General features: G+C 50.5%; 1 protein-coding gene across 8 annotated transcripts in view; it reads left to right on the top strand.

The window, feature by feature from the left end:
* The window catches only part of NAP1L1 (nucleosome assembly protein 1 like 1), a 47,997-nt gene extending 42,675 nt beyond the window's left edge, over positions 1-5,322 (top strand). For all 8 annotated transcript variants that reach the window (XR_015295279.1, XR_015295278.1, XM_086918051.1 and 5 more), the window contains one exon: positions 4,628-5,322. Coding sequence is in view for 2 of the 8 variants with exons in the window: in XM_086918051.1 (XP_086774177.1) it covers positions 4,628-4,663 (36 nt within the window). In the remaining 6 variants the exon portion in view is untranslated. The remainder of the gene's footprint in view (positions 1-4,627) is intronic.
* The last annotated feature ends 20,058 nt before the right edge of the window (positions 5,323-25,380 follow it).

The following is a 25,380-nucleotide window of genomic DNA, read 5'->3' as shown; positions in this document are numbered from 1 at the left end:
CACACCTCTGCGAAGAACACTACTTCAGGGCAAAGTAAGAACCCGTCTCCACTCTCAGCACCCAGTGATGCCCTCCAGTACCTTGTTGACTCTTTGGCCGTCTACAAGGCTCTTTCGCCGCTCGTCTAGGTTTGGATTATACAAATATCACATGGATATTTCCGAGTAAAGGTGTGCAGCCACTGTCTCTCTCACATGATCAAATACATTCTCTGTGCATGAAGCCCCCTTCTGCCCTGTGACTTGTTACTGCGAGTTTTATAAGTACAAGATTTGTCCGTATGAGTTATGGGATATGATGTGTTGCTGAGCCTGTATGAATTGTCAGTGTTCGGCAAGTATGTGATGTGTCGCTGCACCTGTATAAATTGTCCCTGCGAGGTCGGCTGGTATGTGATTTGCCACTGCACCTGTATAAATTGTCCCTGTGAGGTCGGCTGGCTCTGCCTGCTCTCCTCTCTCTCTTCCTCCCCTCTCTCCCCCTCCGTCCTTCGCTCTCGTCCTCTCCCTCTCTTCTTTCTCTCCCTCTCCCTTTACCTCTCTTCCTTTACCTCACTTCCCTCTCTTCCCTCTCCTCTCTCCCCGTCTCCGTCTCTCTCTCCTCCATCCCCCTCGATCTCTCCTCTCCCCCTCCCCTCTCTCCCTCTCTTTACCCACTCCTTTTTCTCCCTCTCCCCATCTCCCCCTCTGCCTGCTCTCCTCTTGTTCTCCCTCCCCTCTCTCCCCTCCGTCCTTCGCTCTCGTCGTCCCGCTCTCTTCTTACCCTCCCTCTCTCCCTTTCCCCTCTCCCTTTCCATCTCTTCCCTCTCCTCTCTCCCTGTCTGTCTCTCTCCTCCATCCCCCTCTCTCCCCCTCTCTCCCCCTCTCTCCCCCCTCTCTCCCCCTCTCTCCCCCCTCTCTCCCCCCTCTCTCCCCCCTCTCTCCCCCCTCTCTCCCCCTCTCTCCCCCCCCTCTCTCCCCCCCCTCTCTCCCCCCCCCTCTCTCCCCCCCCCTCTCTCCCCCCCCCTCTCTCCCCCCCCTCTCTCCCCCCCCTCTCTCCCCCCCCCTCTCCCCCCTCTCTCCCCCCTCTCTCTCTCTCCCCCTCTCTCTCCCCCCTCTCTCTCCCCCCCTCTCTCCCCCCCTCTCTCTCCCCCCCTCTCTCTCCCCCTCTCTCTCCCCCTCTCTCCCCCTCTCTCCCCCTCTCTCCCCCTCTCTCCCCCCTCTCTCCCTCCCCCTCTCTCCCTCTCTCCCCCCTCTCTCCCTCCCCCTCTCTCCCCCCTCTCTCCCTCCCCCTCTCTCCCCCCTCTCTCCCCCCTCTCTCCCCCCTCTCTCCCTCCCCCTCTCTCCCCCCTCTCTCCCCCCTCTCTCCCTCCCCCTCTCTCCCCCTCTCTCCCCCTCTCTCCCCCTCTCTCCCCCTCTCTCCCCCTCTCTCCCCCTCTCTCCCCCTCTCTCTCCCTCTCTCTCCCCCTCTCTCTCCCCCTCTCTCTCCCCCTCTCTCTCCCCCTCTCTCTCCCCCTCTCTCTCCCCCCCTCTCTCCCCCCTCTCTCCCCCCCTCTCTCCCCCCCTCTCTCCCCCCCTCTCTCCCGCTCTCTCTCCCCCCCTCTCACCCCCCCTCTCTCCCGCTCTCTCCCCCTCTCTCCCCCTTTCACTCACTTCCCTCCCCCTTTCACTCTCCCTTTCACTCACTTCCCTCTCTTCCTTTCCCTCTCCCTTTCACTCACTTCCCTCTCTTCCTTTCCCTCTCCCTTTCACTCACTTCCCTCTCTTCCTTTCCCTCTCCCTTTCACTCACTTCCCTCTCTTCCTTTCCCTCTCCCTTTCACTCACTTCCCTCTCTTCCTTTCCCTCTCCCTTTCACTCACTTCCCTCTCTTCCTTTCCCTCTCCCTTTCACTCTCTTCCCTCGCCTCTCCCCCTCTCTTTACCCTCTCCTTTTTCTCCCTCTCCCCCTCCGCCTGCTCTCCTCTCTCTCCCTCCCCTCTCTCCCCTCCGTCCTTCGCTCTCTCCCCTCCGTCCTTCGCTCTCGTCCTCCCCCTCTCTTCTTACCCACCCTCTACCCTCTCTCCATTTCCCTCTCTTCCCTCTCCTCTCTCCCCGTCTCTCTCCTCTCTCCCCTCTCTCCTCTCTCCCTCCCCTCTCTCTCCTCTCTCCCTCCCCTCTCTCCCCCTCTCTCTCCTCTCTCCCCCTCTCTCTCCTCTCTCCCCCTCTCTCTCCTCTCTCCCCCTCTCTCCTCTCTCCCCCTCTCTCTCCTCTCTCCCCCTCTCTTTACCCTCCTTTTTCTCCCTCTCCCCATCTCCCCTCTCAACACTCAACACTGTACCCTCTCACCACTACACTCCCTCTCCAATCCCTCTCACCTCTCTCTCTCGCCTTTCTCCCCTCTCCTCACTCACCCCTCTCCTCACTCTCTCCAGGCCTGACTCTCTCCTCCCCTTCACCACTCTCCCCTCTCACCACCACTCTCCCCTCTCAACACTACTCTCCTCACCACTCTCCCCTCTCCTAATTGCATAGGCCGGCCGTACTTTAAGTTTCACGCCCGCCATACAACATACAACCACATGCACAACCAAATCAGTGCACGCTTTCACCAGTCACACACACACCACAAGCCGCCGGTGCACGCTTTCACCAGGCACACACCACCAGTGTCAGTGCACGCTTTCACCAGGCACACACACACCACCAGCAGTCAGTGCACGTTTCCACCAGGCACACACACACACCACCAGCCGGCAGTGCACACTTCCACCACTACAGCATCACTCAGGGGCACCACAACATCACTATGTGCTACAACAGCATCACTGAACGCCACAGCATCACTTGTCCCCAAAACAACATCACTCAGCGCCACCGCATCCACATCCACCGCATCCACATCCACCGCATCCACATCCACCAACACCACATCCACCAACACCACATCCACCACCTCCACCACCTCCACCTCCACCACCACCACCTCCACCACCTCCACCTCCACCTCCACCACCTCCACCTCCACCACCACCACCTCCACCACCACCACCACCTCCACCACCTCCACCACACCCACCACATCCACCACATCCACCACATCCACCACCAACACTTCCACCACCACCGCATCCACCACCACCGCATCCACCACCACTGCATCCACCAACACCACATCCACCACCACCGTATCCCCAGATCCTCCACCACCACATCTATATATGTGTGTGTGTGTAGGTGCAAATGCAATGTTCTTGGATTTTCGTCACAATAATATACACTGAACATAATCTTCACAAGTTATTTACAAACGTTTAAGGTACTGCCATTATAAATGACAATAACTTTTATATAAGTATTAATTATTTACAAAAATAAAAGCCATTGTTAGTTGTAATATCAATACATCTAAGTCACGTAAATTCAACACACATTGCATTACAAATGCTATAGGTGTCACATTTGCGAAAGTTAAAACTATTGACATTGTAACTGACAAAGCTATTTTTGCTATTTTCAAAACCAACACATAAATGTCATTTACAATAACAATCGCTCAAACTTTCCTAATGCGAGACCTATTGCATTTCCAATGCTTGTATTTACTTGCCATGATTGGACGTCAAGGATCCTTACTCCTTTGTGCAAGATTTGATAGGCTACGAAACTGGGTCTTCCAAGATCAAAAGTAGACAAAGGGTCCACCCATTTTATAAATCTGGAATCTGGATGCCAGCATTCTAACTTTGTTGGAAAATTAAGAATAAGCCTACCAACACTAACCTGAACTTCAGATGGGTCTATAATAAATTGCAAGCGGTTTTCAAACATGCACTTCAAGGTAATAAAAAATGGCTAATTCGAAGTCTACATGGATTAACGAAATCAAGTCTCCTGTCTATAGGCACACCTATAAAGGACCTACCATTATTACAAATGTTATTGTAAATTTGATCTGGGATCCTGCATATAGGGGTGAATATTAAGTGTTACTTTGTTGTTGGTCTAATTGCCACACTAGGAATGCAGTATGCTATCTACTCGATTTTTAAATAAACGTCGACCTTCTATCATCTCCTTCACAGTTGCTTTGTCACCAATTCACAACCATTTTTTATTAATTAATTTAGGTTGTGTAATCTATCATTTGGAGTTGATGTGTCTAGTTGTGAACTGCAGAGTAAATATAATCTATCTCTGTTCATGACCTTCTGCACTAATTAATTTGTCTGTATTGATCTCCCGTCTTTTGTTGAAGTAAAAATTTTTCAAACACCATTTTGTGCTCTATGTATTCCCTCCTTCCACTGATATATTTGCTATGTTGAATTAAGACGGTCATCCTGTGGATACCCTTGAGTGTGATACATAAGTACAACTCATTAGATTTCCAACTTTCCTCAAACAAGTCCCTTGTAGCAGATTCTGACTTTAACTATACAGTGCCCAAGCCTACAAGGGTTTATTGGGTTTCCCCTGCCTTGAACAGGAAATGAAGTGTGACACTCATTCTAAATTGTCCTTGTTTATCACTTTTTTTATAGGAATTGCATACACTTTGACAGACTATCTTTTAAATTATGATGTATTTTTCTATACATATACCTTTCATGTTGCTATAAATGTATAACCTGAATGCAATTCTAAATTCTAATCTCTCTTCTCTTGCAGAAGGATCAGAATCCAGCGGAGTGCAAGCAGCAGTGAAGCCGTGTGTAAATAAGTGGCCTTGAGGATTTACCTGCACTGTAATAGCCTACACAATTAGTTACTTGCAGCCTTATGTTTTTGTATTTCTTGGTAGAATCAAGTAAATGAATTTTTGTTAAAATATAAATAAAACATTTAAAGAAGTTACAAATGTAAGACTCCATTCTACTTAGCATTTTAAGGCTCATTTTCTTGCATATTTAAAATGCAGAAAATCCTGGCATGAATGTTAGTTCACTGCTCCATTGTTTGGTTCCTGTGAAGTCTTGTCATGTAGTTTTTGACTGCAGGCTTGGAGGGGTCATAAACTGTTTTCCAAGATTTATTTTAGAAAGTCATCTCCTCGAACCAACCAAAGTATTTCAGCCCAGTAGTTGGGGGTTTGTCTGCTTGCACTAGTTGTGCCTTTCCATTACATCTCTACAAATGCAGTACTCTGCGCTCACTAGGAGGCAGTGCATTTTCAATTTGACTATTTACAAGACTAATGCTCCTGGCAAATACAGATAACACAGACCATGTCTAATGTTCATAACAGCTTGTTTGCAATGGGTTTTTGTATTTTATGTGACGGTGATCTACAAATAAAATCTAGTCACCTTATTAAGGTTATTGTTTACCACTGGGGTGTGAATAAAACCTAGTATTTTCAGAAACCAGGTATTTGGTCTTTTTCTATCAACATTTTAGATGAACTAGTTCTTTAAAAATGTGTTGTGCATGAACTATAGTGACTTAAAATTGTTACCTGTAACAGAAGTTATCCAGTCTTGGTATCTTTCATAGATGCACATGCTTGAATCCTTCCACGTTGTGGGAGTAAGCATTACATCTTGTACCATAGGCCATAATGGGAATATAATTCACTCCTATTGCCTACTGTAGTCCGTTTTGTAAAAATCAATCCTGATATAAACCTCAGACAACAGTGCCCTCTAAAACACTTCAGAGAGGCTAAAACCCCAAGATTTTAAAGCACAAGGGGTAGAAAACCTCACCCAAACAAAGGGTAGCCTCTTTTGGGAGGAGGAAGGGTCCTATGTGAATCTATAAAAAAATTCAATACTGCCTAACTACATTTGCAGGCCAGTAACTTAATGTTCGAGGTGTATGAGCTGCAGAATTCATACTTTTGCATTGACCCCCTTCTGGTGTTTGGCTTTGATTGCAGTTTGTTGTCTTGGAAGAAGTCCTTTGTAGTCTCGATAGGTGACTCCTCCCTTGGACAAAAGTCATGGGCATAGACTCATCCTGTATTTGTTCTTTTTTTTTTTTTTTCTGCCATAGAGTTTAGATGTAACTTCAGTGGTTCGGTACCATGTTCTCAAACAATTTTCGACGTGCAAAACATCACAACGGTATTTTCGTTCGCGTACCCTTCAACGCTCTAACTCAAATACTGTTCCGGTTGTCGACGCAGGCCGCTGGGCCTACTGACGCCATTCGGGCCTACGGCTAATGGAAAAGACTCAATTTAGAAAATGCCCCCAGCATGGAGCTAAATTTCCAGTGACCATCACAAGGTCTGCAACCTTTGTCTCTCGCCAGAGGGAAAAGATTGCCACGCTTGCACCTCCTTTCGTTCTAAAAAAACTCTGTGCTCGCCGCGTTATGGCCAATGATCTGAACTGGTGCCAAAAGACCTTCGACTAAGGCCCCGGCTTTGCAGAGGGTTCTGAGGAGCTCCACACCATGTCTGAAGCAGACTTGAATAACCACCACTCCAGGTCGAGTGAGTACAACTGCCCCAACCCCACCGAGAAAGAAGGATCTGGGTTAAAACTTCATCTTATGGCCTCAGTCTTGACTGAAAGAATTTCAGAAGCCCGCCTCCAGGCCCAGCTCCGAAGACAAAGGAAAAGCCTTCTGGCAGCTCTGGACTGAACAAACCGCATTTCGGTGCCCAAAAAACTACGTTGGTACTGAAATCGGGAAGCTCTTCTGCACCAAAAGACCAGACGGCCTTGGATCCGAAAACCCCTCTGACCCGAAAAAGATTAGACTCCATCAAAGCCAAAGGATCAAAAATCCTTTGGCTCAGAGCAGAAATCAAAACCATGTTCGGAACCAAAAATCTGCACCAAAAGGACCTTTCCAACCAGAAGAGACTTTGTACCTTCACCCCTACAACCCACTTCTCCTGTTCTTCCCACTAACCCTTTATCTACTGAAGTCTCCCATGCACTCCTTGACTCTCCACACACCACCACAGGATGATTACCTAGGGGACGGGGTGGACATAATGACCCTGCAGATAACCCTATCCGACAGACACGTTAGTGATAGATTCATTACCTTAGAATATCCCCAGGCGTCAGACTGGATCCGGAAATTTTTGCGTAGCAGTACCCTTGCGCGTCTGTAGGTGTCGTCTGCGGCTCCGTGCCCGTCGTGGGTGCCGTGATGACGTCGTCGGAGGACTTGGACGCCGCCTCCGCGTGCTGACGTCAATTCTTTTTTTTTTCGCGCCAGCAGCGCAGATCCAGAAAAAGTGGTACCTTAGTCACTTTTTGACTAACTCTTTTTTGATCTTTTTATCATTGCTTTTAGAGTCTTCGACTCCGATCGGTGCAGATAGGGATGCCTGGTTTCAAGCCCTGTGAAGATTGCAACCAACTGATGTGGGTCACGGATCCTCACTGTCTCTGCGTCAACCACGACGGCAAGACCTGCCTTAACTGCCGGGCCCTTACTTCGAAAGCTAGACTGGAGCGGCCCTGTAAGCAACTAACTCCGGCAGTCGGCCCCGCGCCGGGAGGTCCCGGTCTGGACGGAGGTCGAGGGACTGGGAGCGGAGCCGTCATAGCTCCGGGATTCGACATCACTCTTCTAGGTCTAAGTCGTCAGGTAAGCACGAAGTCTAAGACGTCATCACTCTTCCGACTCCCCCGATGCTCTCGCGACGCGGCCGGGGGGGTTCAGGTGGCACTGCCCACGCGGCTCAGGAGTCGCAGGCGTCTCGTACGGCTTCATACCCTCCAGTCCCTGGGCCTAACACGACACCGGGGGAGATCGAGCGGTTCCTCATGGCCATGAGGTACCTCTCTCCCCGACTGGTTCCGCGGTGCCTTCGGGCCCAGCGGTCCCGTCTGGAGGGTCCTAGCGGGTCGGGGGCTTCGGGCCGACTCCGTCGGGTGCTCCGGCGCCGCAGGGCCCCGCTGGATCTGGGTCGTGGACTTAACGACCTCCTTGGCGCCGACCCCACAGTGTCACCCCCGGCACTGTCCTCGGGCGGCGCCGTCCCTGACGCCTCCCTCAACCCAGTTCCGGCGCTGGAACAGCGCTGCTCAGCGCAGATTCAGACGCCATTTGGTTAGTTCACTTTCCATGAACCGGCCCCATCTTTTACTGACCCTGTGTACCAGGTGATGGGTGAGGTGGATTGGGAGGGGTCTGAGGACCCTCTGGCACGTGAGTGCCAGTCCTATGAGGACTGGACAGGTGACCTTGGGGAAGCCAGTGGTTTAGAAACTTCGCTTGACACTGGCTTTGTCTCCCCTCCTAGCGTGTCTACGGAGGAGGGGGCAACCTATAGTGTGGTATTGATGAGGGCAGCCAAGGCCTTGGGCCTTGAGCTCCCAGTCGCGGCCAAGAGGACTAACCTCACCGAGGTCCTTAAGCCGCAGTCATGCTCAGCCGAGCCTCTGCTGCCGTTTAACGAGGCCTTAACTGACGTTCTTTTGGGCACTTGGTCCAAGCCCGCTACGGTTTCGCATGTAACTCCACCGCCCGGCCCCAGGTGACCCATGTTTCCTGTCCACCCACCCCACCCCTGAGAGCCTGGTCATCCAGCCCTCCAATTCCAAGACCGCATTCCCGTCTGCTCCGCCGGACAGGGAATCCAAGAGGTACGAGCAGTATGACAAAAATCTTCTCCTCCCTTAGTCTGGGACTGCGGTCTTCCAACACCGCATGCCTTTTGGGCCGCTACACCCACTCTGTGGGATACGGTCGCGGAAGTGCTGCCAGAGTGTCCGTTGGAGGTACGGGCCAAACTCGGCCAGGCCCTTGTGGAAGGTCAGGATGCAGCCAGATATTCGATCCGGTGTAGACTAGATACCACCGGCTCACTGGACAGAGTGATGGCAACGACGGTGACGGTCAGACGCCACACCTGGTTGAGGTCCGCCAATTTCTCGGCCGATGTCCAGAACACACTGATAGACATGCCGTTCGATGGCCGTCACCTTTTTGGCGACAAGGCAGACCATGTGCTTGAGCGCTTTAAGGACTCCAGGGCCAAGTCCTTGGGCCTCTTGGCCCCATGCCAGCAATCGGCTGCCTTTCACTCCTTTGGTGGCCATGGAAGGGGTGTACCCACACGTGCTGCTAGCCACGCTCCGCAGGGTAATACCCAACGTGGTGGCGGCCGTGGAAACCGCCGTGGCGGCGGTAGGGGACAACAGCAAGGTCAGTCCACACCTTCCCCCGCAGCATCCGCCTCAAAACCCTCCTAGTCCGTGCTTTCAGGCCCATGTGACGCCAGTGGGTGGCAGGGTTCGCAATCACCACCTCCACTGGCGCACTGTCACGTCGGACAGGTGGGTGCTGCAGATCGTCTGAAGGGGCTACTCCCTCCCCCTCGAGGTGACTCCTCCAGCCATGCCACCGCAGAACCACCGTGTCCGGATCATTTGCGACTTCTGCAGGAGGAAGTTACAGCCCTCTTGGCCAAGGATGGTAGCGTTGGACTTGCAGGACGCTTACTTCCACATTCCTGTCCTGCCGGTGCTACCTGTGGTTCAAGGTTGGCCACGAGCTCTTTCAGTACACTGTGCTCCCCTTCGGCCTTACCAGCGCCCCACGGGTTTTCACTAAGGTGATGGCGGTGGTTGCAGCTCATCTGCGCAGGTTAGGGGTCTCAGTCTTCCCCTACCTCGACGACTGGTTGTTGAAGGCGGGCTCGCCCCAGACAGTCATCCGCCACCTCCAGACTACGGCGGATCTCCTGCACCAGCTGGGGTTCTCAATCAATGTGGCGAAGTCACAACTGTGCCCCTCTCGGAAGCTCCTCTTCATCGGAGCGGTTCTAGACTCGGCGCAGTTTTGGGTTTATCCGCCCGAGCAGCGGGTCCAGGATCTTCAGGCTCTAATACCACTCTTTAAGCCTTTATCCAGGATCTCGGTCAGGTTGACCTACTGGTGCATCACGCCAGGTGGCGAATGCGGGCTCTGCACTGGGACCTGAAGTATCAGGATTCAAGCCGGGCCGAAGACGGCTGTAATGCCAGAAACCGGTCCCCGGAAGCTTGTTTCCTTTCCAGTGAAAGAATTGGCTTGGTAGTTTGTTCTGCCCTGTTACCATGATGCACTGGGCCAGGGACAGACTAATTTGCATGTAGCCAGGTTCTGAGCTGGGATGGTGCAGTGAGCTAAAACTGTGATGGATCAAGCCCTGATCTGTTGACTGGGTACGAGTGTTCTGCTTAATTCAGATACTCTGTCCATCACCACCCCCTTTTCTGAATCGTTTCAGTGGGCTCAGCATCAGGGCAACCTGTCCGACCACATCTTGATCTCTGAGGGCACTGCGAGACAGCTGTAGTGGTGGCTCACGGACCGATTGGGTCAGCGGCAGATCCCTCTCCCATCCCCAACCGGAGCACGTAGTTCTGACGGACACGTCCCTCCAGACCTGGGGAGGCCACATGGGAGAGGCGGAGATCAGAGGCCTCTGGTCTCCGGCGGAGTCCCGGCTCCATATCAACCTTTTTGGAGCTGCAGGTGATTTGTCTAGCACTGAAGGCATTCCTCCCCTCTGTCTGAGGGAGTGTAGTGCAGGTGTTCACGGACAACACCATCGCCATGTGGTACTGCAACAAACAGGGCGGGTGGGGTCGTGGACCCTTAGCCAGGAGGCCTTGTGCCTCTGGCAATGGCTGAAACATCAGGGCGTGTCCCTGGTGGTTCAACACCTGGCAGGTTCTCTGAACGACAGGGCGGACTAACTCAGCCGGCGGTGCATGATGGATCACGAATGGCGTCTGAACTCGGACGTGGCGCAAGGTCTTTTTCTGCAGTGGAGAGCCTTGGTTTGATCTATTCGCCACAGAAGAGAGCGCGCAATGTCGTCAGTTCTGCGTGTTGGAATTTCCAAGGTGGCACTTGCTCGGAGACTCTTTTAGTCGCGAGTGGAGTTACGGTCTGTTGTACGCCTTTCTGCCTATACCACTTCTGCCCAGAGTGCTGAAGATCAATCGCGACCAGGCCCTAGTCATCCTTGTGGCTCCGGACTGGGCACGAAGGTACTGCTATCTAGAGCTACTCAGTATGTCAGTCGATTTTTCCTCCCCCCTCCCCCCCCCCCCGTTCGTCTGCCTCCACCCGAACCTGTCCAGTCTCCACCTCCATGCTTGGAGATTGAGCGGCGACAGTTGAGGCCATTTGACTTGCCTCCTGAAGTCTGTAACATCATTCTGGCAGCCAGGCGTCCCTCCACGAAGTCTGCATACGCCTGCAGGTGGAACAGATTTGTGGCATGGTGCACAGCAAAGGCTGTTGATCTTCTCTCTGCCCCTCTTTCTGAGGTTCTTCTCTTCCTTCTTTCTCTTGCCCAGCAGGGCTCTGCTCTAGGCACTATCAAGGGCTATCTTTCTGCCTTTCAGCCTTCTTAAGGCTGCCTGATCAACCATCTTTGTTCAAGTCCCCTGTTGTAAATCTATTCCTGAAGGGCATCACTCACACATTTCCACCTGTTCAGTTTGTGATGTTTCAGTGGGACTTGAACCTTGTACTTGCATTTCTGATGTGCTCCCTTTGAGCCACTTCACAACTGTCCTCTTCGCCTTCTTACACTGAAGACTGCTTTCCTGGTTGCCATCACCTCTGCCAGGAGAGTGAGTGAGCTCCAGGCCCCCTCTTGTACTCCTCCTTTCCTTTCTGTCCAGCCGGACAAGGTTGTGTTGCGTACTAAGCCATCTTTCCTGCCCAAGGTTCACAGCCTTTCACATCGGGCAGTCCATCACTTTGCCAACCTTCTTTCCGCCACCGCACCCCTCTAAAGAGGAAGAGCGGCTCCACCGTCTGGACCCAAAACGTGCGCTCTCATTTTACTTGGATCGCACACGCCAGTTCCGGGTGGATGAACTTTGTTGGATACGTGGGTGCTAAGAAGGGGAAGGCGGTACATAAGAGAAGCATCTCCTGATGGATCATCTTGTCTATCCAGGCATGCTACCCCTTGGCTAGAAAGGAGCCCCCTGTTGGATTGTGGGCTCACTCCACCCGAGCCACGGCGACAACTGCCCTGGGCCTGCCCTTGCAGGACATTTGCCAGGCAGCTACGTGGGCCTCGCACACGTTTGCAAGACACTATTGCCTGGACAGTTAGTCCGGAGGGATGGCTTCTTTGGCCGTTTCGTCCTCCAGTACTTTCTGGTGTGATTATTGGTTCGCAGACCCACCAGGCAGTGTCTAAGTACTCTGACGTCATCACGACGCCTACTTACTAAGGTAAGGAATCTATCACTAACGTCTCTTACAGATATATCGTTACACAAGTAGTTACTTGTGCGATAATACTTTAACACAGGACACATGGGCAGATTGCTATGATCCTGCAGATCCTCCAGGCCTTCCTGATCCAGAGGCATACCCAACATGGCCATAGCCCCAGATGACAACATGGGGTTTAGTCCGCTTAATAGGTCTGCCCAATATCAAGGCGTTCAAATGCATTCAGACACCAAAGAGGAAGACTTCCTGCTTGATCCTTTTGCCCAGTCACCAAGGACAATGCAAACATTGCCCATGCTCAAAGGTGTCATTAAACATGCACCAGACATCTTAAAGGACCCTGTCAGGACCCAAATTCACAATCCTCGCATTGATTGATAGATTGATATATATATATATCAATCTACCCCAAATTATCCCACGTACATTAAAGGACAACTGCCTCTAGATCAGAGGTCTTCAAACTTTTGGATGCCGAGAGCCCCTGTCAACATTTTCAGGCGTAAAGACCCCCTCCTGACAAATTTATAAACGCTGTTTGGGTGACAAGAGTACCCAAGTGACTGCACGGTGAGCGATGCAACAGTGTGAGTAGGGTAAAAGGAGTGACTGCAGGTGACTATATGAATTTGGGTTCGGCTGTAAGTGCAGAGTGGGGAGAATTAATGCATGGTTAGTGATGGCCTTGTTTGAGTGAGCTACAGATTGAGCAGTGAGGGGGGGACAGGTGAGTGAAGTGTCACATGAGTGCAGGGTGAATAGTGTGCTCATGTGACTGCAGGGTGAGGTACAGGGTGAACAACGCAAGCGCATTGTTAGTGCATAGTGATCACTGTGAGTGCAAGGTGAGCGGGTGAATGGTGTGAGCGCGTGAATGATGTGAGTGCATGGTTATCCGCGTCTTGAAGCGTAGGGTTTCAGATACAAGTTAACTATTTCTATAATGGCATTAATCGGGGATCGAGGGTGGAGGAAATGAATGTGCTGATACAGCTCATTATTTTGATGGCCCAGAAATAAGCAGTCACCTAAAGCTGTATTTTTAGCACTTATCTGTGAATACTTAGAACAGCAAATATAAATAGAAAGCACTTTTAAATGTGTTCTAGGGCTGCCTCAATGATCCATGACTGATAAAGAGAACAAAGACAGAAAAGTCACATAGCTAATTAATACATACTTTTTTAGGGCGAGCTGACGTAGCTTGCAATGCGAAGCATTGCAAGCTGTCAGCGAAGACAACTAATGTTGCCCGTATTTGGGAGAGTGGACACGAGAGGGGCACGAGCGCAGACGCAGATTTCACCTCGTGGGCGCGCACGTCGCCTTGCCCCTCTCGTGTCTCATTCCCTTGCGCACATACCCAGCCACACACTGCATACACACCCACGCGCGCACACCCATGCGCGCACACAGACACACGCGTACACCCCCTCCCACCGGGCTCTTTCGGCGTGTCTCCTCTGCAGCGCTGGTCGGAGTCGGCCGGCTTCACTGCTTCCTCGGCGCCGGCGGGAGGAACTTCCTGCTGGATTGCAGGCCCCGCCCCCGTCTCGGCCAAAAGTGCCTGACTTTCGGTTTTCACGGAGCAGGGCTGCGGCGGTGATTTCTTTTGGGGGCAACAGCGGTAGGCACCCTCGAATTCGCAATGCAATATTAGTATTGGCAAAAATGTGTAACTAGTCGCCACAATAATAGTATTTATTTAAAACGTAACCTACCTGCATCTCAGAAGGGTTGTGTTCTTTTCCCTTTGCCTGTCTGTGCACGGTCAAGAAGTCTATTTTGATCTATCTCACTGGCAGGAAGGAGCCTGGGCTCAAGGGCCGGATTGTGATTGCGTAACATGAAGTTGATAAACAACAAGCAAGTGTCTAGGGGAGGGGGGGGGGTGAGGGCTCGCCTCATGGTTTGGACCCTATGCAACACACACTCCACACAATACCACTCAGTGCCACATAATTACACGCCACACAATTACACTGCACTCAACGCAACATACACTCCAAATACCACTGTGTCACATAATTACACGCCACATAATTATACTCTACTGAATGCAACACTCCACACAATACCACTCAGTGCCACATAATTATGCTTCATAACTACATTGCACTCAACGCAACATACACTCCAAATACCACTCAGTGCCACATAATTACACTGCACTCAATGCAACATACACTCCAAATACCACTCAGTGCCACATAATTACATGCCACATAGTTACATTGCACTCAATGCAACATACACTCCGAATACCACTCAGTGCCACATAATTACACGCCACATAATTACACTCTACTGATTAGACTGCGCTCAATGCAACATACACTCCAAATACCACTCAGTGCCACATAATTACACGCCACATAATTACTCTACTGATTAGACTGCGCTCAATGCAACATACACTCGAAATACAGTTCAGTGCCACATAATTACACACCACATAATTACACTGCACTCAATGCAACATACACTCCAAATACAACTCAGTGCCACATAATTACACGCCACATAATTACACTGCACTCAATGCAACATGCACTCCAAATACCACTCAGTGCCACATAATTACACGCCACATAATTACACTGCACTCAACATCTAAGTCACGTAAATACAACACATATTGCATTACAAATGCTATAGGTGTCACATTTGCGAAAGTTAAAACTATTGGCATTGTAAATGACAAAGCTATTAATTTTGGTATTTTCAAAACCAACAGATAAATATAACATTTGTCATTTACAATACCAACAGCTCAAACTTTCCTAATGCGAGACCTATTGCATTGCAAATGCTTGTTATTTAGAACTATTTAGTGTCAAAAGCAGGTCTCTGTGGGCTCTTTAAACACACGGCAGGCACTTTTCTTTAGGCTTCCCAACTGTGTATTTCTTTTCATTAAATGCATTCCCACACTACAGCAGTAAGTGTAAAAATACAAATGTAAGGAATAGGGAGAGTGGGGGCCTATGGGGTACTGAAACCATTAAGAAACTAAGCCTAGGTAACCTGTTAACAAAGGCATGTAAATATGCAAATGGTCTTTAAAGACTTGTGAAAAGCTCAGGCGGCCGGAGATAACACCCAGACACCTCGCAGCCGAGCCCCCAGCAGCGTGAGCTGCACTGCAGCAGCCCGGGCTGAGACTGTGGAAGGAGGGGGGCTGAAGCTATGGGCCTGGGCAGAAGTGTGAAGGGAATGTGCGACCCCCCCTTCCTATCACTCCACAGCCCCCCTGGGGGTCGCGCCCAAGTTTGAAGACCCCTGCTCTAGATTCTTTAGTAGTGTCCAAATCAAGGAAACGTGCCAATCCTTAAACCTCCGGTGGTGGTCCACCTCCAGACAGTCTAAACTGCTAGACGCTTCAGGCAAACAAGTTGCCTCCTAAGCAGCTAATCACTGGAGCATAGATGCCTAATGCACAAGCACTGCTTGCCAGGTATGATGGGGCTCACTACGATGAGCTTGAACCGAATTCTGCATTTGCCTGACCAATACAAGGCCAAAGCCCATGATCTGGTCCAGGAGGGCAAGTTAATTACCAATGCATCCATTAAATGTGCCCTCGATGCAGCAGACACCACATCTAGATCTGTCAACACCAGTGTCTTACTATGCACACATGCATGGTTGCGCATTTCTGATTTAGACAAGAAGTGCAAACTACCATCTTGAATCAGCCTTTTGACCAAGAACACCTGTTTGGCCCAGCTGTAGACATAGCTTTAGGCAAAATGAAAAAACACCCTGCAAAGTCTATGGGAGCATTGCAGTATAAATCACAAGGCTCCTTTCGTCGCTCCTTTTGTAGAGGCGTATCCGAGAACATCAGTGCAGTCACTGCCTCCTCCTACAAAAGCCCCACACAAACCTCTCCCAACAGGGGATATGTTCGAGGTCGGTGCAGCGGGAACTAACGGGAGAGACTGAGGTAACCATTGTACCCCCCCCTCCCCCGCTACCAAACAATGACTTCCCTCCAGACCACTCCGGTCGGAGGAAGACTCACAGTTCCTACCTGTCTAACTCCATCACTACAGTCCAGTGGGTAATACAAATTATCCAGTGTGGTTACTGCCCAAACACCATCCAACATCTAATGCTCCTCAAACGGGAAGTTCTCTCACTGCTTCAAAAGCATGCAACAGAACCAGATCCCCTACAGCATCAAGGGACAGGGGTTTACTCTCTGTAATTTCTAATACCACAAGAGGACGGTACTCTCAGACCAATACTGGACCTCAGACCTCAATTTCTACATAGTCAGAGCACTTTCACATGATCACTCCAACAAATCCTTCAACTACAACAAGACTACTTCCTTGCCACTTTAGATTTCAAGGACGCCTACTTCCATATTCCTATATACCCTGCGCACAGGAAATATCTAAGGTTCACAGTGGACGGCCAACACTATCACTTCCAGGTTCTCCCATTCGGAGTAACCACAGCACCCAGGGTCTTCACAAAGTATTGGAGAGACAGCAGATGCATGTTTTCCCATACCTGGACGACTGGTCATAAAAGCCAAGTCGGAAAGCCAGTGTATCCACCACACTTACAGAACAATTCAGCTGCTCCACCACCTGGGGTTCACAATAAACCTCAAGTCCCATCTATAACCCTCCTACGCACATCAGTATCTAGAGGCCACAATAGACACTTCCAAAGCCAGGATAGCCAGTATGCAGACCCTCACCACCATTCCAACCCCAACACTCTCTACCAGCTCAAGTGTTTATGCAGCCCATAGGAATGATGGCCTCTTGCATTTTCATAGTACTGCATGCAAGACTTCAGATGCGCCCTTTACAGGAATGCTTAGCATGTCAGTGGTACCAGGCTCAAGGTCTGCTTTCAGATCGCTGTTTGCAGTGGTGGAACACAAAACCTTTCCAAAGGGTAGCTGTTCCTAGACACAGTTCCACAAATAGCTCTAACAGCGGTCGCATCACTCACCACCGAGGGAGTTATTCTTCTTAACCTTACAATTCTGAGCAGGTGAACCACTCAACAAAGTGCTCCACATCAATCACCTAGAATTACTGGCAATTTATCTAGCATTAAAATCATTCCAACTACATCTCATCAACAGGATTGTCCTTGTCCGCACAGACAATGACAGCAATGTATTGTATACAGAAACCAGGAGGAATACCTACTTTGTAACTCAACTAGCGCAAAGCATATGGAGATGGGCGATTCCACAAAACCTATATCTTCTGGCATAACATCTTCCAGGAGTACACAGATAGCGCATCTGCCACTTACTATGTTTGAGCACTGGATTTAATACTTGTATCTTCAACTGCATCTTTTGCACATTCTCGCTCGTTCTGCGGCCTCCCTTGCCCTGTTCCACTGCAGCTGACTGTGCTGTTTTAGTGGAGGGCGAGGCGCCATTTGGGCTGTGGTGTTCCTGAAGCCTGGCCGGAGTTAGGTCTAGCGCTTTTGGGGAGGCAGGGCATAAAAAGCATGTGTTTCTGGGAGCGCAGCGGGCGCGAAGATGGTGCGCCTAAGGTAAGCCCGGCAGCGCACAGGGCCAGAAGCGCTGCTCGTTTAGGGCTCCATCATTCAGATTCTCCTGTCACTTATAGCAGAGTTACTTCACTCGCTCAATAAAAACTCGTGTGGCAACTGTACGCCATGGGAGGTTCTACACTCCATAGATAGGGCTTGCCCTATGTCAATTTCAATTCAGTAGATCTTCCTCCACTCCTACGGCTAACGGTGATTCGGGTTCCAGAATTCACGCTGCTCTCATTAATGCGCGTTCTCTAGTCAAGCATACAGAGGAGGTTCGCGAGCTGATAATTGATAACTCGCTTGACCTTATTCGTTACTGAGACATGGCTACACACCTTCTGTGCTCGACGATTGAACTGACTATACCCAGGGGTTTCAAGATAACCAGGTTAGATCGTAGTTCGGGCAAAGGGGGAGGACTAGCTGTAATTTATAGGGAGAAATGGTCTCTGATGAAGGAATGCTCAGGTGCCATTGAGGACGGGGAAGCCCTGGAATTTTCGATTGCTCTCTCCGCAGTTCACCTTGGGCGGGCTGCTCATCTACCGTCCCCGGGGTCCTTTGGGCTCCTTTATCAAATCTCTGGAGGAGCTAGTCGCCCAGAGAGCGTTGAGGTTCCCCAGGTTCCTGCTCTTGGGGGATTTTAATATCCATATGGATGTTCCTACAGGCCTGGGGTCAGGGATCTGGGTGAACTATGCGCCCTAGCTCATCTTAGGAAACAGGGTCAGGATATTACTCACCTTAGAGGGCACTGCCTTGATCTTGTCTATGCCAATTTTAATATCACGTCTGATAACCCTCGCCCAGTTACGTGGTCTGACCACTTCTTGGTAGGCTTCTCCTGGGAGATGGACAGGGCTCGTGCCTTAGCTAAAGAGCATCAGGTCCCCTTTCCCCCAAAAATTTGTATCCCAGCTTTAGTAGTAACCCTGACCCATACTCTTCCGGCAAAGTCCGACAATCTAGAAGAAGCGGTTGAGAATTTCTCGACCTGTATTAGCTCCTCGGTTAGCCTGCTACCACAGCCCAAAGGTACAAAGCGACCTAGAGCCTCCCCTTCCTCTCCTTGGTATACGGAACATCTTAAAACCTTAAAAATAAGCTGTAAGGAGAGAATCTGGAGGCGAGAGTACTGCCCAGTAGCTAAGGCGAACTCCGAGCAGTGCAAAAAGACTACTATGCTGCAATTAAGAAGGCTAAGGGAGACCACTATGCAGACAGGATTCACAAGGCCAAAAACAACAGACATTTTCTCTATTGTCCAAAGTTTTATGTCCCCAGTGGCAGAAACTTTGTCAGCCCCTATATCTGAGGGCTGGTGTGAGAAACTGTCCACTTTATAGAAAAAATAAAAAAAAATCGAGAGTCTTAAACCTATTGATTCAGGCTACCCCCTATCTGCTCAGGGGGCCCGAGACCAAGTTGATTCTCTTCAACTTCCTATCTCATCCAACTGCATAGTCGAAAGACGTGATGTGCTCTTTTACAAAGGTTGAAGAGAAGGACGTTTTGGCCATCCTAAAAGCTCAGAAGGCCGGGTCTCCAGCTGACCCATGCCCTGCTAGAGTTTTGAGTGGTGTGGCGGAAGTTATTGCTCCTATAGTAACCAACTTGGTTAATGAGTCTTTACAAACAGGCATGGTACCCCCCCCCCCCGTGGAAACAAGCAAAACTCCTCCCACTGATCAAAAAACCTTCAGCTGACCCTCATATTTCTAACTATAGGCCCATCTCCCTGCTCCCGGCTCTAGCCAAGGTCTGTGAAAAGGCTGCTTTTCGACTGCTGGAGAAGTTTGTGGAATCATCGGTGGCTCTACATCCTGCCCAGTCCGTGTTCCGTACCTCCTTTACTCCTTTAGCACCGAGACCGTGCTCGTGGAAGTCACCGAGGCCATTAGGGAATGTCTGGACGGGGGTGGCAGAGCGGCTCTAATTATATTGGACCTCTGCCGCGTTTGACACGGTTCCCCACGTCCAGCTTCTCTCTAGGCTGGAGGATATTGGCATCACGGGCGCGGCCCTCAGCTGGGTCAAATCTTTTCTCAGACAGGTCCCAACAAGTATGGCTACCCCCTACCATTCATCGAACAGCAGGGTAGATACAGGAGTTCCACAAGGGTCGACTTTGAGTCCCCTGCTTTTTAATATTTATTTGACCCCCCTTGTCTGCTTGGCTGAGAGCTTGGGTGCGAAAATAATGGCTTACGCCGACGACACCCAACTCCTCTTCACTTGGGACAAGAACAACCTCTGTACAGACGGTGTCTGGCAGTGCCTGTCCTCAGTTTTTGCCTGGCTTGCCCGGGCCTGTCTCAAGTGTAACGAGGACAAGTCAGATACTTCTGTACGGCTGCTTTCCGGTGGCCTTTAAGGAATCCATTTGGCCTAGGGGATTGCCTTGCCCCACTGGGGACTGTGGGGTTGCAAAGAACTTGGGGAATCTGGTTCGGAGCTGACTTATGCTTCCAGGAACAAATCACGCGATTGGCGGGAACTTGTTTTGGGACCTTTTCCTCTTCTTCACCAAGAGGAAAAAGAAACAGTGGCCAGAGCACTTATTCTCTTGCGTCTGGATTACGCCAATGCCCTCTACATCGGCGTGCCTGACTTTTTGGTTCAAATTGCAGGTGGTCCAGAGCGCGGCAGGAAGGCTCCTTTTTGACATTCTTAGGAGACTCTGCGTACGCAAGCAGCTCTTGAGTTACATTGGCTTTCAGTTGCTCTAAGAGTACGCTCTAAGATCCTGAATTTGGCTTTTAAAGCCTTACATGGCCCGTGTCTGTCCTACCTAAGGGACAGATTTGCTTTCTACCACCCTCCTCAACTGCGATCTGCCACCCTTAGACGTTTGGTCATTCCCAGATTTAAGAGTTCGTCTAGGGGGGACAATCCTTGACGGTCAGAGCTGCTCAGCTGTGGAACAACCTTCCAGACGTTCTCAGGCATACGACAAACCTCACATTTTAAAAAACATCTGAAAACTCACTTATTTAGGCAAGCCTTGTAGACCATCTGCTTTTATTTTAGCTGACAGCTGGATCCTCTCGCGCGCCAGGACAGTCTCGACTAACAGTGCGTGTTACAAGCAACTATATAACATCTGCCAAGTCTTCACACAGCAGATACGCGAATGGGAACTTCATCCTAAAGTTCTTCCTACATTTTCTAAAATATAGGGCCACCCAGACATAGATCTGTTCGCCACACCAGCCAACACAAAATGGCTAACCTTCGCCGCCAGGTTTCCACAACCACTGTCCAAGGGCAATGCAATATGGATGAACTGGTGAGGCAGATTTGCGTACACCTTTCCGCCACTCCCACTTCTGCTAGTAGTACGCAAGCTCAAACAGTCAAGATAATCCTAGTTGCTCCAACGTGGGGCCGACAACCATGATTCACAACACTCCTGGAGCTCTCAATAGTTCCTACCAAAAACCACAGCTATCCCCAAACCTGCATCTTGATCCAAACCAACTGAATCTAGCAATCTGGCTCCTGAAGTCGTAGAGTTTGGTTACAGCAACCTCCCACCAGACTATGAACCTTATTAAAGAAGCCAGACTCTACTACTAGAGCTTGCTATGCAGCCAAATGGAAAAGATGTCATTTACTGCAATAACAAAATTGAGCCGGTTGATGTTTCAATTCAGAACATTATTTGCTGCATCTACAAAAATGTAATCTAGCATACACATCCATATGATTACTACTTGCTGCTCTTGCCGCTTACCTGCAAAACAGACATTTGTTATTGTTTAGAGTACCCGCTATCAAAGCGTTCATGGAATGCCTTAAAAGAATAATTCCTCTCAAGACCACCCTCTCCGGTGTGGAATTTAAACATCGTCCTTACTAGGCTTATGGGTCCTTCATTTGAACTTATACACAAATGTGAACTGCAGTTCCTTACATGGAAAGTAGCTTTCTTTGCTGCAGTCACCTCTCAGGAGAGAGATCCAGGCTTTAACTGAACAAGTCAAATTCTCAATGGGAGCTCAGAGGGAAAAAGGAAAGGGTCGCCCTCCACTCAAACTTAGTAATACAACAAAAGACCCAGTCCACGGGCGTCAAAGCGTATCAGTGACTAAATCAAGAACAGTCAAAATGTACTGATACCTATTACTGTCCTCTACAATTTACAAGGGGACACTGCACTGTACTCCGCCCAAATTAACATTAAAAGGAAAGCCTATTCTCTTTGACAGCGACAACAGCAAGTACTATGACCTATGTAGGTCAATGACAGGTGTCCACACCACCAGTGTTGGACTGAATTCTGCTTAGAAAAAATGTGTGAGAAACAAATGACACCTCACGGAAACACCACCAACGGGGTAACTGGTATGTAATTTCCAGACAAGCCCCTGTCTCATCGGTAGTCACTTGATTCTCAAAGAAAGTAGAAAGAAAGTAAAGAAGTGTCCAAAACAAACAACCAAAGATATGTGACAAACGGTGGAAAGCAGAATCATCTGCTAGTGACAAACATATAACATAAACAAGTGCATAAAACACAGCATACGGTTCCCTTAACCAACTTTATTTATAGGGGAGTGATTATATGCTGCAGTGCTAAAAAGGCTGGTAGCTATTCATGTATACCATTACCTATTACCAGTGCCACTGGACACCTGTCATTGACCTACATAGGTCCTAGTACTTGCTGTTCTGTGTCCCTGTCAAGGAGAATAGGCTTTCCTTTTAACCGAACAAGAACAAGTCTTACAAATCTAGCTTAACAAGGTGGTTCTCACAACAAATCCAAAATTACTTCCCAAAGTAATCTGCTTTTCCTCTTAATCTGTATTTACCTGTTTCCCAAAACCCAGATTCCGTAGCAGAGAGCTCTTCACACACTTGATGTTAAGACAGCTATACTTTATTACATTGAGAGAACTAAACCAGTTACTTACCTTCGGTAACGATATATCGGGAAGAAACAGTAGTTGGTATTAGATTTCTTACCTTAGAATATCCTCCGGCGTCAGACTGGATCTGGAAACTTTTGCGTAGAATGGATACCCCAGCAATACCAACCCCGGTGGTGGGTCTGTGAACCAATAATCACACCAGAAAGTCCTGGAGGACGGAACAGCCAAAGAAGCCATCCCTCCGGACTTTGCTGTCCAGGCAGTAGTTTCTTGCAAACGTGTGCAGCGAGGCCCACGTAGCTGCCTGACAAATGTCCTGCAAGGGGACTCCGTGACCCAGGGCCGTCTCCCGAGTGGAATGGGCCCTCAGCCCAACAGGAGTTTCCTTCTTAGCCAAGGAGTAGCATGCCTTGATACACAACACGACCCACCAAGAGATGGTTTGCTTGTGTACCGCCCTTCCCTTCTTAGCGCCCACGTAACCAACAAAGTTGGTCATCCACCTGGAACTGGCGTGTGCGATCCAGATAAAACTAGAGCGCATATTTTGGGTCCAGACGGTGGAGCCGCTCTTCCTCCTTTGAGGGATGTGGAGGCGGAAAGAAGGTGGGCAAGGTGATGGACTGCCTGATGTGGAAGGCTGTGACAACCTTGGGCAGGAAAGAGGGTGTTGTCTGAAACACAACCTTGCCCGGATGGACAAAGGTAAGGAGGTTTGGAAGAAAGGGCCTGGAGCTCACTCACTCTCCTGGCAGAGTTGATGGCAACCAGGAAAGCAGTCTTCAGAGTAAGAAGGCAAAGAGGACCGTTATGAAGTGGCTCAAAGGTAGCGCACATCAGATGGGTAAGAACAAGGTTCAAGTCCCACTGAGGCATCACGAATGGAACAGGAGGAAACGTGTGTGATGCCCTTCAAAAACCTATTTACAATTGGGGACTTGAACAAAGATGGCTGATCAGGTAGCCTTAAAGAGGCTGAAAGGTAGCCCTTAAGAGTGCCCAGAGCAGAGCCCTGCTGGGCAAGAGAAAGAAGGAAGAGGAGAACCTCAGAAAGGGGGGCATAGAGTGGATCCACAGCCTTTGCTGTGCACAATGCCTCAAATCTGTTCCACCTGCAGGTGTATACCGACTTCGTGGAGGGATGCCTGTTTGCCAGAATCACATTACAGACTTCAGGAGGCAAGTCAAATGGCCTTAACTGCCGCCGCTCAATCTCCAAGCATGTAGGTGGAGGCTGGACAGGTTCCGGTGGAGGACTGTCTCCTGCTGCTGCGACAGGTCCTCCTGAAGAGGCAGATGAACCGGGGGACCGACAGACATACTGAGTAGCTCTGGATACCAGTACCTTCGTGCCCAATCCAGAGCCACAAGGATAACTTGGGCCCGATCGTGCTTGATCTTCAGCACTCTGGGCAGAAGTGGTATAGGCGGAAAGGCATAAAACAGACCAACTCCACTTGCGACGAAAATTATCTCTGAGCGAGTGCCGCCTTGGCAATTCCAACGCGCAGAACTGATGACATTGTGCGTTCTCTTCTGTGGCGAATAGATTTAACCAAGACTCTCCCCACTGCAGAAAGAGGCCTTGCGTCACAGAGTTCAGACACCATTCGTGATCCTTCATGCACTGCCGGCTGAGTTCGTCCGCCCTGGCGTTCAGAGAACCTGCCAGGTGTTGAACCACTAGGGTCACGCCCTGATGTTCCAGCCACTGCCAGAGGCGCAGAGGGTCCACGACCCCACCCTGCCCTAACTTCCTCTTGTGGAAGTTGCAAGTGGTCCCCCGACACTCTGTGGCAAGGCTGGAGGGGTCGTCTCTAAGGGGAGGGAGTAGCCCCTTCGGACGATTTGCAACACCCACCTGTCCGAAGTGACAGTGCGCCAGTGGAAGTGGTGATGGCGTCACATTGGCCTGAAAGCATGGACTAGGAGGCTTTAGAGGCAGATGCTGCGGGGGAAGGTGTTGACTGGCCTCGCCGTTGTCCCCGACCGCCACCACTGCGGTTTCCATGGCCGCCACAGTGTTTGATGTTAGTCTGCGGTGCTTGACTGGCAGCACGTGTGGGAGCGCCCCTTGGCCACGAAAGGAGCGAAAGGCATCAGTTTGCTGGCGTGGGGTCGAGAGGCCCAAAGACTTCGCCGTAGCCCTGGAGTCCTTAAAGATTGAGCGGGGCCGTCGGGAATGTGGTCTGGGAGTTGGAGGCCTGGATGACCAGGCTCTTGAGGGTGGGGTGGGTGGACAGGAAGCAAGGGTCGCCCGGAGCCGGACGGTGGCGTCTGGCCACGTTCCTATCTACAGGCAGACCTGTAGCAAGCTTGGACCAAGTGCCCAAAAGAACGTCTGACAAGGCCTCATTAAACAGCAGCAGAGGCTCAGCCGAGCTTTACTGCGGTTTAAGGATCTCAGTGAGGTTAGTCCTCACGGCCGCGATGGGGAGCTCCAGGCCCAAGGCCTTGGCTGCCCACATCAGCACCACACTGTAGGCAGCCCCCTCCTCCAAAGCCACGTGGGAGGGGAGACAAAACCAGTGTCTGGCGAGGTGTCCAGCCCACTGGCAGTCCCAAGCTCACCTGTCCAGTCCTGCTGAGACTGACACTCACGTGCCAGAGGGTCCTCAGACCCCTCCCAATCCCCCTTGTCACCATCTCCTGGTAGCCAGGTTCAAAGGATGGGGCTGGTTCGTGGAAGTAATGGCCAAACGACATCGGGAGTGGTGCCGGAACCGAATTGAGGGTAGGATCGGCACCTGTGTCGCCCGTAGGCGGTGCTGGGTGTGACACCCTAGGGGCCGGCGCCGGTGAGGTCGACCGGTGATGATCCGGAACTGGATCCAGTGA

The sequence above is a fragment of the Lissotriton vulgaris genome, chromosome 1_1 (genome assembly GCF_964263255.1).
Source record: "Lissotriton vulgaris chromosome 1_1, aLisVul1.2, whole genome shotgun sequence".
Taxonomy (NCBI): domain Eukaryota; kingdom Metazoa; phylum Chordata; class Amphibia; order Caudata; family Salamandridae; genus Lissotriton; species Lissotriton vulgaris.
This window is presented reverse-complemented; position numbering and strand designations above follow the sequence as displayed.